General features: G+C 42.0%; 2 protein-coding genes across 8 annotated transcripts in view; both read right to left on the reverse strand.

Annotated features, from left to right (window-relative positions):
* Positions 1-1993, reverse strand: part of LOC118106129 (neurobeachin) — a 180653-nt gene extending 178660 nt beyond the window's left edge. For all 3 annotated transcript variants that reach the window (XM_035154409.2, XM_035154408.2, XM_047339621.1), the window contains exon 1: positions 1485-1993. In XM_035154409.2, the coding sequence (XP_035010300.2) occupies positions 1485-1748 (264 nt within the window). In that variant the 5' untranslated portion in view covers positions 1749-1993. The remainder of the gene's footprint in view (positions 1-1484) is intronic.
* Positions 1994-5443: 3450 nt separating this feature from the next.
* Positions 5444-18449, reverse strand: part of stard13b (StAR-related lipid transfer (START) domain containing 13b) — a 69570-nt gene continuing 56564 nt past the window's right edge. For 3 of the 5 annotated variants that reach the window (XM_035154413.2, XM_035154415.2, XM_035154414.2), the window contains 13 exons: positions 14739-14810; positions 13606-13687; positions 11717-11780; positions 9426-10783; positions 9131-9301; positions 8829-8988; positions 8397-8595; positions 8002-8215; positions 7466-7580; positions 7132-7353; positions 6749-6966; positions 6463-6639; positions 5444-6337 (listed from right to left, as the gene is read on the reverse strand). In XM_035154413.2, the coding sequence (XP_035010304.2) occupies positions 6220-6337; positions 6463-6639; positions 6749-6966; positions 7132-7353; positions 7466-7580; positions 8002-8215; positions 8397-8595; positions 8829-8988; positions 9131-9301; positions 9426-10783; positions 11717-11780; positions 13606-13687; positions 14739-14810 (3170 nt within the window). In that variant the 3' untranslated portion in view covers positions 5444-6219. Of the gene's footprint in view, positions 6338-6462; positions 6640-6748; positions 6967-7131; positions 7354-7465; positions 7581-8001; positions 8216-8396; positions 8596-8828; positions 8989-9130; positions 9302-9425; positions 10784-11716; positions 11781-13605; positions 13688-14738; positions 14811-16057; positions 17399-17441; positions 17668-18449 lie in introns of those variants that run through there. The other 2 variants (XM_035154416.2, XM_035154417.2) reach the window with 2 other exon arrangements.

The following is an 18449-nucleotide window of genomic DNA, read 5'->3' on the forward strand; positions in this document are numbered from 1 at the left end:
ATTTATAAGCATAAAAATTCCTGTAGTCATGACATCTTATAGACATGGAGCTTTCTCTGGCATCTGCCTTGTGTAGTATTATTTATGCACATTTTTTTAATATAATTTAGACGCAGAGGCGGATATAATCACAATTACTGTGTCATCTTCTCCCAAAATTGCTGTATTAAATGTGGTTCATTTGAATGCACATAATCTCGATGGAGGTTTTATTTCTGTGTGCAAACAAGTAGAATTAAATGTGTCTGAAACCCCTAAACCTCTCTTAATTAAAATCTGTCATTCAAACGCTTGAGACCTGTAGATGACTGAGAAATGTGCGCTACTGTGTGTAGCATGCACGGATTACTTTGAAAGAAAAGGAGGACAGACAAAAGCAGCTGGGACATTAATGATTTGCACTCAGTGTTTGTTGGACTACAGTGTGTTATACCTTGGGCACATTTTGTGTGAAAATGGCCCTGCAAAGTGTGAAGAGGGCAAGGGTGTCAGAGACGTCAGCTATTGCAGTGCTACGCTCATGTCTAAGACGCCAAGGGCTACAATTTGTCCCACTCCACAAAGTGGATTTCTTCTGTGCCAGAACAGGTCGTAATTAATCTCTCGGGTGCCAACAAGGAGAGGCCCAACACTGCAACCAGGCTCTGCTGTGGTACTCCTGTAACTGGTCAGAGCAAAAGGTATCAGCTCAGGCTCTGTACATCATGTTGAACTGTGACAATGGAGGAAACCCTGGTCGTTGTATGAGCCCAAATCCCAAACTCCTTTGTCCTGACATGTCGTTCCTTCTCATTTTCCTCTCACGTTGTTGCGACAAACGGGGGAAAGCTAAAGAAAACTACTCCCTGCGTGGGGCAATATAAATTCAGGGAGAGGGTATACTCCCACTGTAGTGAGGAAGCAGGTGCAGTACCCAGGAATACAGAAGCTGCACTGCCCAAATATGCTCATCCAAACTCTGAGCAGTTTTTCTACATCTCACCTGCAGCTGTATTCTCCATCACTCTGCATCGACATAAATGCCATTTGAAATCCAGTGCTCACATTACACTTTAATCTGTGCAGGTATTCACTTCACCTTCACTGACATCATCCACGAGGTCTGAGCCATTTACAAGTAAACACAGTGGAGTCAGGATTTAAAACTTCATGAACTCACTTCCACCAGAAAGCCTTTCCCCTGATGTTATCTGAGCTGGGTTTGTTTATTTTATTGTTTTAATTATTTATCTCTTATTGATTTGTTGGGAAACAGAGTTTGTAACTGTGCCATGTAAATAAAAACTATTCTAAATGAAGAACTGGCTTTGTGTTGGTGTGTGTGTGTGGGACTTTTACATGTTTGCTGCCCTGTTTGATAGCAGGGCTGCAGTTAAGTTAATGATCATTAGGGTTGAAGGAACCTTGTTTTGTCATATGTCAACATTTATGGTTCTGGGTTCAGGATTAACAGGCAACAACGTTTAGATAAAACGGTGACTTACCAGATTCAGCACCGTTTCCACAATATCCCGGTTGCTAACCTCTCCAACCTGGATCAGTCCGATTAGAACCGCAAATTTCATCTTGATATTCCGGATTGGAACCGACGGATTGATAATCCCTGCCGGGAGGAGCACCGGACCCGAGCCGGACATCATCGCTGCCTCACCGGAGACGGCAGCCGCGTGCTGCCCGTGACCTGGAGGAGGTTGTCGGTGCGAGAGCGACACGGAGCCCGGCATTGTCACCGGTCTCTCGCTTGTCATTTCCCCCCACGACAGCGGCGGGGGTTGAGGGGGCGAGTTGAGACGCGTTCACCCCGGTGATGCTTTTTAATCGCTGCTCTGGAGCGTGAAGAAGAAGAAGAAGAAGAAGAAATGAAAAGACAAGAAAAAATAAAACAAAAGCCCCCAAAACAAGAGCTCACTCAATCGGGCACATCCACTGAGTGAGTTCCGGTGAGAGAGAACCGGTGTGTAGTCGGTGCCAAGTGACTGACCTGCGCTGAGAGTGTGTGTGTGTGTGTGTGTCTTCTTGTGTGTGTGTCTGTGTGTGTGTGTGTGTGTGTGCACGTGCTCCATTCAGTGCTCGGGCTGTCACCGCCATGTTGCCGCCCCCTGCCTGCGGCTCCACTCACCACGCCTGCGCCGGATGGATGGATGCGACGCTGCCGGGGCCGGAGCCCTGGAGGTGGAGGAGGCTGGAGTCTGACCGGGGACAGGTCGCGTCCACCTGGCGACGGTAAGCAGCCCAGTGCGGTGGTTTCCTCCTTTAGCTTCAAACATGGCTACTTGGGAAAGAAAACGTGTTTCCAACTACGTCCGTTGAGTTTTTCCCTTTTTTGGTCAGTTGACCTAACTCGGTTACACTTTATTAGCTTTAGACGTGAAGCTAGCAGCTTGGCCGCTGCACCAAAACAAAGATGGCAGCCGGAAGTTACCTGATTTACGTAAAATAGATTCTGGCTTAGCAATATGATGTTTTTTTATTTATTCTTAAATTAATAAACAATAAATTGGGTTAAAAAAAAATTACGTGAGAAATGGTAATACATTTTATTCATACAGAAACTTTCATACGTACAATGCAGGTCAAAGTGCTTTACAATAAAATCAAACACATGAAATAAGTTCAATATTGTTAGTCACGGTAGGAAAACCGAATGACTTAATGATTGCTCTGCTGAAAGTTACCTAATTTACTGTTTCCGCACCGATTTATGGGAAATAGCTATTGGTTTAGCAAAGTTGTTTTTAATTTAAATTATGTATTTTTTTATTATTAAACAATATAAGTGAGAAATAATAATACATTTTATATATAGAGTACCTATCATATATAGGATGCAGCTCAAAGTGCAGACATGAAATAAGATAAGAATGAAAGAAGATAACATTGATGGTTCACCATATAAGTCATGGTAGGAAAAGCACATGTGACCAATTGACTTAATAATTGCTCTGTTGGTGTCAGCTTCTAATTTGAAAAGTCATATCTATATTGATTTCAATGGCTATTAGATTAATTATATCTCATATCACATGATTGATGCACACTTGACTTTTATTATAATCATTACCTCATAATTTCTTCCTCTCCTCACATAAATGTAAATGTTTCATTACAGTTTAAGCTCCAGATGTGTACAGTTCATTGGTCAGACACAAAGATGCCCTTGAGCCGTCCCCTACGCAACACATTAAATCCTCTTACACCGATTATTCCGTTGATCAACTACAAGTTAAGTTCCTAATAACTTCGTATTGGTACATTGAACAGGTAAATTCAGGCAGCATTAATGGAAATTCATGAATTGTATAGTTTTTTTCAGTATTTACAGAGTTTTATTACTGTTGAAACCAAGTGAAAATAATCACTGCTTTGAATGAATATTTCAGTTTTTTATTTTAAAGAACAGAGTACGAAAGCATAGTAGAAATTGCATTATTACTGCCTTTGGTCATATTGTTTTTCTGAGACAATCGAGGACAGTAACTTCTCTAAAATCGTGTATGTGGCTTCTTTCATGTAGTAAAATAAAAATGAAACAATGGTAAAGACCAGAATTATTGTTAATTTGTAAATTGACCATTGTACATGCAGTAACACCTACACAAATGTACTTTTATGGATACATTATGAGCTTAATTTAACAAAAGGAAGCCATCAGATTCAAGTGATTACATAAAAGAGACTGTCATTGACATCTTGGCAACAATCCTGTCCATCATCCTGACTGACAGCCAGGAACGGAGCCTGCATTTTATGACATCATTAAGCTGATCTGTGTCAGCATGGCTTCAAAAGGGGTAAAAATACTGCTGGGCTTTATAAAGTTGTACCTGTCATATGTGCTGCTCAGTTTTAAAATTAGATTTAATTTGATGTAATGAAATGCGGTATAATTAAATAATCAGATCATTCAACCTACTCACCAGTGAATACGTTTTACCGTTTTCTTGTTCCAACATAGTCGTATATCTAATAATGTCCTTTTAATATCAGTGGGAAACAATACAGCTTATAGACCCTGTTGGGCTCAGTAGAGGTCAGTACACAGAACTGAGTCTGGGAAACAAATCCAGTATCTGTAACCTGCAGAAAGAAAAAGGATTGTTGAATTCCACATAATGTTTCTTTTGGTAAGGTCGGCCCCAGCAGCATCTTTCTGTATTCTGTTGTAGTTTTGGTGGACGACCCTTTTTACACATTCTCATCATCTCTAGACTGCTACTTACTTCATTCCAGTCAGGTTTTCAATAGATCTTAGTTTGTGATTCTATTTCAGGCCATAACTTAGAATGTACTTTAAAATGTTTCATTTGTGTTGGACTCCACGTTGGATATCAATCCTCTCTTGCTATCCGTTGAGAAAAGTACTTAAAACATCAATGAAAAGGGGACACTTGATTTCCATCACATTGTTACTGGGGAAAATAAACGTTGCCATACTAAAAAGAATATTCTGCTGATCCGAAAGAGCCATCTAGTGGACGGAAATTGCAATCAAGTTGATGTCTCCAGCCCATGCTTTCCCATTGCATACAATTTGTTGGCCATGCAGACAAAATTAATTGCAGTCTTCATTTGCATTTTAATCTTTACTAACTATTGTGTTTGGACACAGCGTTGGTGCAGTGGTTAGCCCTGTTGTCTCACAGCAAGAAGGTTCAAAAAGTTGCAGATTGTGATTACATTGAGTGGAGACTCTATTGACAGATGGGAATGTGAGAGTGAATGGTTGTCGTTTGTTCTTCATCCTATGAGGAAACATTTCACCCTGAAGTGAGTGGTCTCATCCCAGATGACAACATGACCATACACCTTCATCCTAACACTAACCCTAAATGGTTTTCACTGAACCTGAGTTGAATTGAACTGATATTTTAGACAGCACTCTCCTTCACTGCCACCAAAACCCCAAATTAGGGAATATAATTTGGAAGGACAGTGTTCTAGAGCTCCGGAGAATTAGGTGTGTATGTATAAAGCTGTTCCTGTGGCTTGTCACGGACCAACACCTTATGAAGACACTTTACTTTGTCACTTGTTTGAAGTAGAAGTAAGGTTACCGTTTAAGTGTGTGTTAACCCATGTGGACTCCACTTGTGTTTCCTTTAAATTGCCAATAGAGGTCTCTGTCCTCCCACATCAGAGAGAATTTTGTTTTAAGGTGAATTCTTCAGTGAGGTTACCATGTGTCCTCCCATAGGGGTGTCCCTGCAGTCTTGTGTTTCCTTTAAATGGCCAGTAGAGATCAGTGTCTTCCCATGCATGTATGAATGATTGTGGAATTTATACATTTTTGCACAATCTTTTCTCTCTCTGTTTGATATTAATTGTCCATTACAGGTATTTAATCTCATTCATAGGTCAATAGATATCATTACTGAATAATCAAAATGTATTGTTTATTCTTCTTGATGTAGCAGATTAGGAATAAGTGCAATCTGACATTTTATAAGTTTGATATTTTTATTAAAAAATGATGTCTCTTGTACTTGACACTGCACAGTACAGTACCCTAAAGCAGGTATGATCAAGTCAAACCTTAAGTCATTCTTTTCACAACCATAGGAGCTCAAGGTTTAATAAAATTACACCCATTGAAAAATGGCAATACTGAAGCAAAGTAAAACCAGCTTACAATTTTGTACCATGTGAATAACAGGGAGGTTGGCACCATAAAAGAATCAATATATAGTAAATTAACAAAATGTACTCTTTATCCCCTCACATATATACAATATATACATCTTGTTTGCATGTACAGTATATTCACACATATATATATATATATATATATATATATATACAGACACTTGAGTGTACAATTATAATTATAGCTTTAAATCTTGAATATGAATAACATGCTTCCCAGAAGCATTAAAGAGCTTAAATGTCCTAGACATCGTAGATTATAGTAAAAGTAATGTAATGACATTATCAAAGATAATAATTATAATATACAGGTTTAGCAACAATAGGGTAAATAAAATCCTAATGCTAACGATATCGGCAGGATGATTAATTTCCCAATATGTGATTATAGTCAGCACCTATAACATGTCCTCTTTTGTCATTGTGCAAGAGGAGCTCCAGAGTATTTTACTCTGAGAAAAAAACGGGGAAAAACTGTGCTTTAGTTCTGGGGTCCAGTCTATGCTGTGTGTCTGTCTGTTAGCAATGACTGAAAGACTCCCTGTTTATCTCTGAGCAGACAACTGTCAAAGACTTTCAAATTTTGGTCTCCGGGCCGTCTGTGATGAGTGGCTGAAAGGAGTTGCGGATGCGGGCAGCTTCTGCAGCACAAAGGTGACCGAAGGCTTTGTTATACCAATCTGGAGTCCTTCCCCTGTAATCAAAACATAATATTCAGTATACTACACACACATTCATTGTACATGCATACACAACAGGGTTCAAATAGACTGTGTCAAAAATGTTTTTAAAATTATGAGAAAATCATGTAGGACTTACTTTAAGTCAACTCTGCAGACATGAGTTAGTCTGGACTTTCCAGAGCCACAGGGCTCAAGTAGGTAGTTGGACTCCAGGACAATAGCTCGTACCCCTCCCACAGGAGGATAATCCTCATGCTCTATAGACACAGAAACCAGGGAGCAGGCACCTTTGGGCAAGTCTGTCCTCCATGACCTTAAATAAACCGAAGGAGATTCAGTGTGAGCTTTCAAAGAAAAATACATTTTAGCTACTTTCACACAAAGGAATATGTGATAAGTGTTTTCCTTTCATCACCACTCACCTTAGAACGACAAAGTCCCTGCTGGGGTGAGGAGGCATGCGATTGAGGACATACTGAAAAACTTCCGTCTGCTTGTCCAGTGTCTCAGACACTTTCCACTGTAGCAGGTCAACATCCCACAGATGGCGCTCTCGTAGCACCCGATTCAACACTACAGATGGTGGCGCTTCCACCTCCACAGACACTCTCCATCGTCTCAAAGGGTTCCCATCTCCCACCTGGATGACACGCAAAGACACAACCCATCATTTTAACATATGGATGTGAAAGCAGGATCCATGCTGGAGGTATAAAAGAGCATGGCTGATACAAGTATTGTATTATATTGTATGTTGTAACCCACAATAGCAACTTAACTCAATAATCACAGGAAGAACACAAACCTTCTTATAGGAGAGCTCTGTGTTGTCAGAGCTGCTGCACGAAACCCAATATTTGGACTTTTCCCGGGCCTCTTTGAGCAGGTTCTGAAGCCTCCCCTCCATATGTGTTTGGTGTGTTCCATCATCATCTTCCAGCTGCTTGCACAACTCCTCAATTGTTAGTGCATGCAAGTCAGCCTCCACGTATGAATTACGTGACTGAGTAACCATCTCATGAGGGATCTAATGGGTGTATAAGAGCATGTGGTCAGACTCACAGCGATATATACAGACCTGTGGAAACTGCATTCAGCCTGAGGAAGTCTTGCATCATCTAAACTACAGCTTCTCGTACCTCAAAGAGACGGTTGCACTCTATGATCATGTGAGCGAGGCCTTGTGTCGCTGCTAAATTCTCATTCAGATCCTTCTGGTCTGGTCTGCCAGTGGCATACTTCTTCTGCATGGCCCTGGGGATTATGGAGACAGAAAACCTATTAGGCCGGCAGAGTCCCCAGGTCACCACACTCACAAAACACAGTATATAAACCCTTCCTCCTCTCTGCAGGAAACCCCTTTGATCCCTTTAGCAACAATTTTAACATGGTAAATTAGAGAGCTTAGTGTTGTTTGTACACAGCATGATCTCATATAACGCTGAGCTTTAAGAGTCATGTCCTTTTAAAAACCAGCCCAAAAAGCAATAATCTACCGAACCACTGAGGGTAGCCCATTTTATGACTGTCTTTATGGAGTCACAGGTGAAGATAATCATGCAGAATGCATGCATTTCTAGTTCATTAGTTCTCGGAGGCACAGAATGGAAGCCAGTGTGGCTGGCCCAAAATCACAGACACCAGGCTAATTGCAGGACATAAGAAAAAAATGTACCTTGGCGAGAGGTTATCTTTCTTGAGTATGTTGAGATGGAACAGGGAGGGGGCCAGGCACACAGCAATGTTCATGGGCGTCATCTGGTTCTCCTCCACAGAAGAAGTGACATCGCTGAGGAAACAGAGCAGCGTCTGCAGCACCTCACGGTTTTCATCTGACATCAGCATGATGGCTGCCTGGACAGCTTGCAACCGTTGCTCCTTTGGCACATCTGCACATATGGGAGAATTCATTAGTACGATTTCTGCTTTACAGACAGTGTGATAGAAAAGAGGAAAACTTTATGAACCGTCCAAGGCCATTTACTTGATCTGAGATTGTATTTTAACACAGCCACAGGTATTTTTTCTCAGTTACAGCTAAATCAATAAATTAAAACATTGCGTCCTTACATTGGTAGATATGGAGGAAGGTCTCCCCCAGCTTGCTGGTGAGCAGAGGCTCGGGTAAATCCCTGAAGAACTGCTTCACCATGTCGGCCACATCATACGCAGACTGATCCTCATAGTTCACGTCATCTGGAGAACTCTCATTCATCTGCCTCAGAGCTTGAATTCGAGACTTCACCCCTGATTTACGAAAGAGACCCACCTGGAGGCAAAACAGGAGCGTTGGTGTCAGCGTGACAGCTCACAGTGACATGTAATCACATTGTACCACAGTTCCGCCAACTGTATTATTACACCATTATTGCATCTGTCTGCAGCAGCCTGTTATTGTGTACTAAAAACACCACGGTATGCAGTTAAAACCCAAGCCTTTGTTACATCACATGTGAAAATGGAGGTCACATGTAAGCTGAGAGCATGTGTGCTGAGACTGACCTGGTCAAGGCACTGGCTCCTAAGGTACCGCAAGGCCTGCTGCAAGCCGAGGGGCAGGGGTTGTCCTGAACGCTGCACATGCACGATGAGAGGGACTCCGAACACATTCTTATCCTTATAGTCTGGTACCTTCATTCTCTTCATAAACTTTGGCACAGACCTAGGAGAGACAGCAACACAGCATCTTTAAAAACTTGCTCATCCTAATCTTTGGATAAATCGCAAATTATCATTATCATTCCCAGGTTTAAGCTGAATTGAATCATGAATCACACCTTCAGAAGTTTAAAGGTTTGACTTACCACGTCCAGCCATGCTTGTTGGACATGGAGTACTTCTCCATGATTGCAGTGAGACGCAGCAGAGAAAACTTCTGCAACAAACTCAGCTGGCCTGCAGACTGGTTGGTAATCTGCAGGGATGCTACAGAGTGACTTAGACGATTCGATATCTGGAAGCTGGGCCATCGTAACCTAATGCCAGAGAAGATAATACCGCAATAAAAAAAAGAGAAGCATTATTTTTTTTGTTCACAGAAGAACTAAACTTGTGTGATTTCATATGTTTCAGTACTTGATACTGTTTCATGAGTCTTACCGATTGGGTCGTGTGAGTGAAGCACCTACTCCTGAGTCCCTCCTTTCCCTGAGCCTCGTCGATTCTGTCTCAGCAAGTGATACCCTGTCTCTGTCCCCATCACTCGGTGTGGTCTGGCTCTCTGTGACTGAATTTCCCTCAAAGTCCAGTGTGATCTGACTAGACGAATGGAGCCCCACTGTATCCTCTCTATCGCCATCCATCTGTGCCAGCCCCTCTGCTCCAGGTAACACATTCTTAGACCAGTGGTCCACTATCTGCTGTAGACCATTGACATGCAGCAAGATATCATCCAGGTGAGGAAAGAGGTCCTCTTTCTCCAGGTCTATCAGGTCTCCAGTGCTGGCATACAGATGTGAGCCAGGAACATTATCATACACGCTGATGCGGCTACTTCTGGAGCAGCACTGTGTGACAGGCCTGGATTCCTTTCTGCATGAAATTAGTGGGGAGTCCAGGTGCCTGCTGCCGGTGTGCCAGTTAATAGAGGCCCCATTGGTTGGGGACAGGCTTTCTATGGACAGTGCTTTTGGGAAGGTTCCTGGCTTGTGGTCTTTAGGAATGTGGACCACCAGGTCTTCATGAGAGCAGAATTCATTCTTGCGGTTTTGTTCTGCAACTTTACTCATTTGGGTTTCTGAGAAGATGTCTATGTCCTCTAAATACATGCCACTTCGTTTGAAGTCCGACCGATGAGGCTTATGCTCTTTCAAGCTGGGTGTGCTGACAGCGCTGCCACTAGAATGGCTGCTACCTTCGCTACCACACTGGGACGGAGGAACTTTGTTGGACAGTGATTCTGGAGCTCCACCATCTCCATTTATGATTTCAACACAATGCAGAGTCTTCAGTGCCTGGGCCTCCTCCTGTAGCACCGGAGAACTGATGACTAACGTCTTACGACGCCTTCCCAGAGTTCCTCGAGAGCGGAGTGTCTCCATGCGCTTCAGGAAATCTTTGGCACGGATGCGGCTTGTCTTGCCTTGCTTGTCAGACAGTGAGTCGTAGTAAGCAATTTCTTTGGGGATTTGAGGCATTGTGAAAGAAGTGGAGTCTGGCATCGCGGCAGAATCCGAGCAGGTGCGGTTGGAGCAGTCGGAGTCCTCTGTGCTGAGGCCCCTGTGGCCACTGCCCCCGCTGCTCTCACTGTGCAAAGAAGAGACCTCTGGCTCACTAAGGTCTGTTAGAACGCTCTCACTACTGGTGGTGGTTCTCAGAGGCACGCCTTCCCTGAAGGGCTGACCCTCTCTTCCCAGCAGACAGTCAATGTCCTGTAACCTGGACCAGCGCCGGCTGCTCCACTCAAAGGTCCATTTGTCACTGATAGCAAACAGGTCTTCTTCATCAGAGTCTTCACTCTGGAGAGAGACACATAATGTGACGTTAGTTTTAATGAAAGGTTTATATTTAGGATCGCTAAAAAACTTTTCTTCTTAACTACTCAAAGAAATTGATAATGATGCACACATTACTTAGTACCATGCACAATACAATATGGACCTACAACAATTGGGACACAAAGATATCCTGAATATCCATTGAATAGTTTTAATTAAAAAATATTTGTATTTGTGTCGTAAGAAGCACATCTGTCAGAACTTACAGTAGAAGATATAGTATCACATGTCATCTATTCCACAATGAACAGAACAATAAATAGGAAATGCAGGAAGTCACTTAAGGATGTGTCTGCTCAGAGTTAATAACATTATACTATCAGCCAACTGTGATATAACCCCAAACAAGCGATTCCATTGACGTGAATACTTTTCTATAAATAGACCAAGACAGGAAAAAGTCATGAATATCAGCCAACGGGCTATATTACGATGTGGGGACAGATAAAATGTCACGATAGCCGACTGGGAATGAAGACAACAATAGTACCATCTCAAATATCATATAATCTAGGCTGAACAGATGAGGCCAGGAGGCGCACGCACAACCTAAATCCATCTTTGTAAGAAAATACCATTTCTTACGGTGGCAGTGACGTTTGTTTTCTGCAAAAACTCTTACAATGAAAAGCGATATGAGTCAAGTAATGACGATTTTTGGAGGGTACAAAACAACACAACAAACCCTCGGAGGTACATACAAGTGCTCAAAACATGAACAGGGAAAATGCATGATAACTGCTTAGGTCTTATATACCTTCATGCATTTAAAAAAATATACCTCTTTTTAAATATGAGGAAGTGTGATTATCTAAAATAAATTTACTGAAGTGTCACACAAAACTGCCAAAGCTTCATTTATATGTTTACGGTCTATTTAGTGTCGCCACTTACTTTCTTCTTCGGAAGGTTCACGTCAAGTTTCATAGAGGCGCACTTGTTCAAGGTGTTGAGTCGCCTGAAACAAAAACAAATAGCCAGAGAATGAAACACTGTTCTAAACAAACAAGAGAAAACACCAGAAGAGTCTCTTAATGAGCACAACAGAATTAAATCCTATTCTGTTTGCTATTTACGCCATAACCTGATCAGCCTTTGTTCTGGATGCACAACCAGACCCAGAGGGGAACTCAGTTTCCATACACACATTATCCTAAACCTAATGAACGCTGGTAATTGTCAGGTGCTCTGCTCTGTTTCTCTGTGGGTTGGATCAGAACGATTGTGACTTGAACGGTGGCGTGTGTGTGTGCGCGTGTGCGTGTGGTAATTTGAAGAAAGGTGAACGTAAGGTCAACAAGTGGATAAGCCACATATCTGTTCCACTCACAGGCTGGTTCATTCAATAGAGACATCTGTAGATCTTAATCTCCAAATGAACCTGTCCTCGATGTTGCACATGGCTCTTGATGATTTTGAGGGATGGCTTCATCCGCTTCTAAAATTACTTTCTAGAACATGCATTTTTCTTTGCATACTTCAAAGAAAGTCATGTGAAAAACATGATACATTTTCAAAATCTGTATTAAACAATACAGTCTAAGGCTTTTAAACATGTGCTTAGTGATTAAAGCCTATGCGGGTGTGTGAACTGGGATATATAAAGTAACGTCACTAGAAATTGAGCATGAACCAACAATAGCGAAGGGGAAAAAGATGACGGCAAAACACACCACAACTCACTGTGCCTCAGCTTTAGAGAAAAGGACGCTCATTTGTGGTGAGATAATTACAAGCAGATATTTCTAACTGTCTTTTTTCACAGATTGACTGTATTGTTCAGTGACAGTAAAAGGCCTCAGAAGGAGGATATGACTTTCCTGTAGTGCTGCGGATGATAGGGGTTAGCCACACAAGAAGTTCCCATGATTGTTACTGTAGATAGTAGGAGTTGGCCTGGAGAGAGGATTTCTAAACTAGGGGGGACCCTTATTCCGCAGGCCTAAAGAGTTTTGAATGTGGTTGCTAAAACAGGAGGCAGCTTAGGCAGGGATCAGAGAGAGCACTCACATACATGAAATGTCAGTTTTGCTACTATCAGACACCCGCAATATACCGGGTGGTGTTTATTTTTGCGCACACAAGACTGTGGTGGCGTAACTGACAACAAAGCAATCCTTATGTCCCCATAGAGACGCTGGGAAGTTGTGGACAAAATCACGTTGTAAGTGGAACTGTTTCCAATTGTCCTCCATTTATCCCGTGGCTAGTTTGGAATTTAGATGAGTTGCTTTAGGGTTGTTTAGAGTCACAGTATATTGAGCCGTGCGAGGCGCCCTTCATGCTACTCCCGCTTGCCCCTTGGGACGGTTGCTATAGCTACCGTGGCAACTGAAGTGCTGTTTTCATCCCGGGGTTGAAGCAGCGCATGAGCTATCTTTCCCTATAAGGGAGGGATCCACCAGTTGTTGATCTAGTGAACTTTTATGTTATTTCTATACTTATTTATTTGTATCTGGCAAAATTACCTCCTGGAAATACTTTTTTACATTTAATTAATCAAACATTTAATTACTGATAGATGAAGGTCTGATGAAAATTGACCTATTTAATAAATTTACTAAATGTTAGACAAAGAAAAGTGTTGAACATCTTATCGTCATGAGTTTCTAAACACACAACTTAAGAAAACATAAACAACATGATGTTTTCTTTTTAGCATCATAATATAAGTAGGATGTTTCACTTCAAAGTTCACAGAGGAATTCTTACATAGTTCTACTAAAAAGTTTTGCCTCATGGATAAGCCATGTGATTTAAGTGACAATTAAATGTCTTTTTACCTGCAAAGAGGTTCCACAAGATCTTTGTCCAGAAAGTCGTGATCTCTTTTCACAGGAGAAATGTCAATGGGAAATTGGGAATCTGTAGTGGGGGGGGGGAAAAAGCATAACAACACCAACATTAGAGAAAGATCTGGAAAGCACATTCTTTCCAGAAGTACACTGCAGGCTGGGAGACCATCAAACTCGCTTTGTATGTGATGCTAATGAGAAGAGACAGAATTTGCCCGGAATGACAGCGCTCAGGCCTGTGTGGGCATTACATCTGGCTCTGGGTATGGGCCTCCTCTTACATAACCTGGGAGACAGCATCCAGACCCTGAATCTGACATTCCACCGCATTCATGTGAAGCCATTAAGTTTTTATGAAAAGCAGAAGCAGCGGTACAAGAGCTGCAGACTGTTCTTTGAGGGGGCAGACGTTCAGATATACTTTGAAGCATTACATCATCGATGATTCCATTGTGTCATCATCATTTCGGATTTCAAAATTAGAATCATTTCCTCCACACAACCCCCCCAGTATCAGGAGGCAATGCTCACGTCTTCTGTACAACCGTCTACAAACTGTCAGCAAAACAAATATATTACAACAAAGCACATCAAAAGTCTGGCGTCGACACAAAGATCTGAGGGAGCAGAGCTACTCTAAGCTCTGATAAAACCCTTTTCTTCCCATGACTTCAGTCTTAAAGCACAGAAGACGTGTTTATGCAGTAACCATAGCTTGGAGAAGATTAGACTTTAAAAGCAGCTGATGTTCCGCTTGTTCCGTGGTGTCTGGGCGACTGGAGCCCGAGGTCTGAGAGCTTCTGGGGACAGTTGTTCTAAAAGAGGCTCATTATGTAACCTATGAATATGTGGTTTTGTGTAGTATCGGGGACGAGGGGCGACAGACCAGATGACACCATGCATCATTATTCATTCGTCTCAGAAAGAAAAAAATCATTTGAACTATAACAGTAATTCACTTAACAGCAGATGTTATAAATAAATAAAATATAAAAACGGCATTTTGGTTTATTACAGAGACCTTTTTATTGTTGTGCTACTTCATTAATCACTGTATTCACCAAACATTTCCCTCCCATGCGATGAATGTGTGAGGGAGTTTGCCGGGAGCTTTTTCTTACCTTCAAAGAGCTGAGCATACTGGGGAAATCCTGCTGCCCTCAGCCAGTCGCACGCCTCTTTCGCCTCGATTTCTGAAACACAGGGAAACGTGCACTTTGAGTACAAAGATTAAAAAGCAAAAGTCATGGTCATGTTTGACAAAACCACTGGAACGGGAACTAAAGCAGCAAAAAGACTCTGCACCTCGGTGCCTCACCTACAGACACAACAGACTCGGTGAAACTGAGACCACCCTGTCTGATAATTCTGAGATAACATGGATTTTATGAAGAGCCTGTCTGTCTGTCAGTCTGTCTGGAGCGATCCCGACTCTCTCACTTGAAGCAACATGGTACCTTATATAACTGTCTGTTATATATTGTTTAATAATGACAAACCAAACGCCCTTAAATAAAAAAACGTCAAATTGTTGAAGATAGCACCACTACATACTGCATAGAGCCTATATACACTACATGTTAAAAGACAAGCAAGACAGTTTCAGGTCCGACTTCTCCATGAATCCATGATAGAATCAAAACAAGCAAACACATTGACTTTCTGATAAAGAGCTGGACCCATCAGTCAGGATCACTAACTCGCCCTGCTGACCTATAGAGTGAGTCGCCTGTGGGCTTCACAGCCGCTGATGACGAGGACGGGAAACAGACCTTTGGCACCTTTTTCCAATGCTAACAGAGCTGGGTTACAGTGAACAGTGAACTTTACATTGAGAGAGAAAATGTACAAGTAAATGTAATAAATAACTTCAGGAAAAAGATAAGAATGAGTCTCAGACACAGAATATTTCATGTCTATTTCATGTCTAAATTAACTCCCTGACTTTCCTTCAGGTCATTATGACAAAAGCAAAACTGAAAACAATTTGTTGATTCATAGATTTAGAAATTGAAAAGGAATCTGCCAACATTTTTGTTAAGGGTTTAACGGTTATGAAGAACAGACATGACTGGTTCCAGCCTCTGTTATGGTTCCAAATCTGGCTTTGCTTGTGTTTGTCGTCTCAGAAAGTAATAAACCGAATCTTGGAGGAAAACATTTGTTTTTTAAATGTCACCTTGGGCTCTAGGAACCTAAAGTGAACATAATTTTTATTTTGTGACAATTATTGACAAAACAATAAATGGATTAATTGAGAGAATAAATTATGAATTGATGTGTTACACCTAAATAAAATAATCTTTAAGTCAAATACACAAGAAAGTCAGTCGATAAACAGCGACATTATTGAGAATTAGTTCCTATGTGGTAAATTATTTGAATTATCTTATGTAAATGTAAAGCACAGACTTTCAATCTAACATGAAAATATTCTTACCACGTCCAGCTCTTCTTCAAAAAGCCACACAGCTGATAAATGTCCAATTATCATCACACACACACATCTGTGGGTCGAACCAGCTTAAAACAGCACAACCATCGTGTCCATCACGTCCACAGAAGCTGCAGCCACAGGTAACAAACAGCTCTCCGGTCACACACCTGAGATCTCAGTTCCCCTCCCTGTCTGTGCCTGTCACACTATGGCTGAAACCTGAACCGCGCTCATTCATCACACAATACTGCGTAATTACAGCGACTGTAGCCTCGCAGTGAAGATACTGCTATCACCTGCCTTTCAGAACGGCTGATCCGGGACTCACCTACGCGTCCGAGTCCCAGAGGAATCAATGAAAAGTGACGCTGGTCTTCAGACTGACCAACAACTGAGTAAATATTAACAGTTCCCTGTGTCCTTGGATGACAAAAAAAAAGTGTTTACCCCGTTAACCAGCAGTTGAGTCAACATGTGGAGCCTCGCTGGGCAGTTCCCACCTGTATCACCGAGAGGTTAAGTCTCTCCGCTCAGGTAGGCTTCCCTCCCAGGTGGATAATATCAGGCCTGTATTATTCAACTGCAGCGCATAGTGAGAGCGCTGCCAGGTCCTCTTGTGTCCCACAGCCGCAGGTTGGACCACTGGGAGCAAGTAACATGAGCTGGGAATTCCTCTCTGTTTGGCATTCTGTAACACGATACCGAGACATTCTGTCCTCTCATCCTCTCTCTAAGGAAATCTCTTGTGGATAAAAGGCTGGGCGGGCATCATGCCAAAGAATGAGAACTTGTGTTTGCTCAATGCGACCCACAGCTTTAAAAAAAAAAAAACGATGCACGGAATAAAATAACACAAAGAGATGAAACCCAGTTTGCTTTGAAACAATGGCCCAGATTGTCAGGGGCTGTGTGCGACTAAAGTATCTTCCTCTACAATTCACCTCTTGCAACGATCACTCTCAGGAACATTGATTATGCAATTGGTTGCAGGGATATGACACGTAACAATGTGCTGCAGGAGAAGATATGGCACGATTGAATAGTTCTTGGGCTGAGCAGACAAGAGCGCTGCCAAAATAATGACAGTTTTAAAGGCTTGTTCACATTCCACTCTCTCACAGCCAGCGACATGGGTGAAATATTTCGAGGATTTTACGATGTGCTTTGTTTTGTCCTGAGCTGCATCTGTCTGACAGCGAAGCTTTTTGATTAACGGTAACGTGTTCCTGCTCTTGTTCTTTCGTAAAAAATAAGAAGAAATGAAAAGCAGATTCATTCATTCAGGCTCAGTGTGAATGAAAAGATCATTTATAGGCATTAATATGTTTTCTCTAACAACCAACAAACACCACAGCTGGCTTCCAGCGACAGATTCTTGTGTACTCACGGGATATTTTCATCGTAAAGATTGAAGAGTGTTTCATATATCCATCAAGACTGTCTTGAACGTGTCAGAGCATCTTCATTCCCACACTGAGGCGCATTCCTGCTCGCTCTCTGAACACAGCTTGTAGTTTGAACTCAGACCCACAGCTCCCTCGTTCTCCTTTCTCCTTCCATCTACCCCCAACCACCATGTGCCAGTCCCAACACTAAATCTCTCCTTCGACCCACCCCTTTCTGTGGCCGGCTGCCTTAACGTTTACCCCCATCTCCCTCCCCCCTCCAGCTCCTTGTGCCCGACCCTCCCACCCAGCTCTGCCCACGACAACATCTTCATACCCCACTCAGCACATTTTTTGGCAAAGATTTTTGCCAAACTGTGACATTTCCCTCTGAATTCTGCGAGTCTCTTGTTTTTCAAGTCCCCGTTTTTAAATGTAAAGAAGTTACCACGACTCTGTGATTTACTTCTGTACTGTTAATCTTAAAATGTTCAGTTTGAGGTGTGTCATAGCTCATGCTGGACATGTTTCATTAAAACAAACAAAAGAGGGAGCCTGGTTTCGCAGAATCCATGTTGTTCCAGTAGATGAAAGAAAATGGAAAAAGGCAGGCAGCTGAAGTCGGGGGGAAAACCAGTGACATAAACTTTCAGCAGTCAGCAGCAGTGAATCATGCCGAGGCGCTCGACTCACAAGACTCCGCAGTAACATCATCAGATTGATATTTTCCACTTCACCTCTGTCTCTTTCACTGCGTTGCATCAATGAATGAGAGGAATTGTGTGATCTGTGTCATCTGAGACACAGACTGTGTTGTTGTGTCACTTGACGCGAAACAAAGAACTAATTATTTCCAGTACATCTGAAAAAAAAAAAATCTTTATGATTTAAGCAATAGGGCTGCAAAGAAATAATAGCTGATTGTAAACAGCAGAAAAGAATCATTTTCCACATTATTTATTGCTTATTAAAATCATATCTAAAATATCTCCATACAACCAGTTCTACCA

The sequence above is a fragment of the Hippoglossus stenolepis genome, chromosome 4, assembly GCF_022539355.2.
Source record: "Hippoglossus stenolepis isolate QCI-W04-F060 chromosome 4, HSTE1.2, whole genome shotgun sequence".
Classification (NCBI taxonomy): Eukaryota; Metazoa; Chordata; class Actinopteri; order Pleuronectiformes; family Pleuronectidae; genus Hippoglossus; species Hippoglossus stenolepis.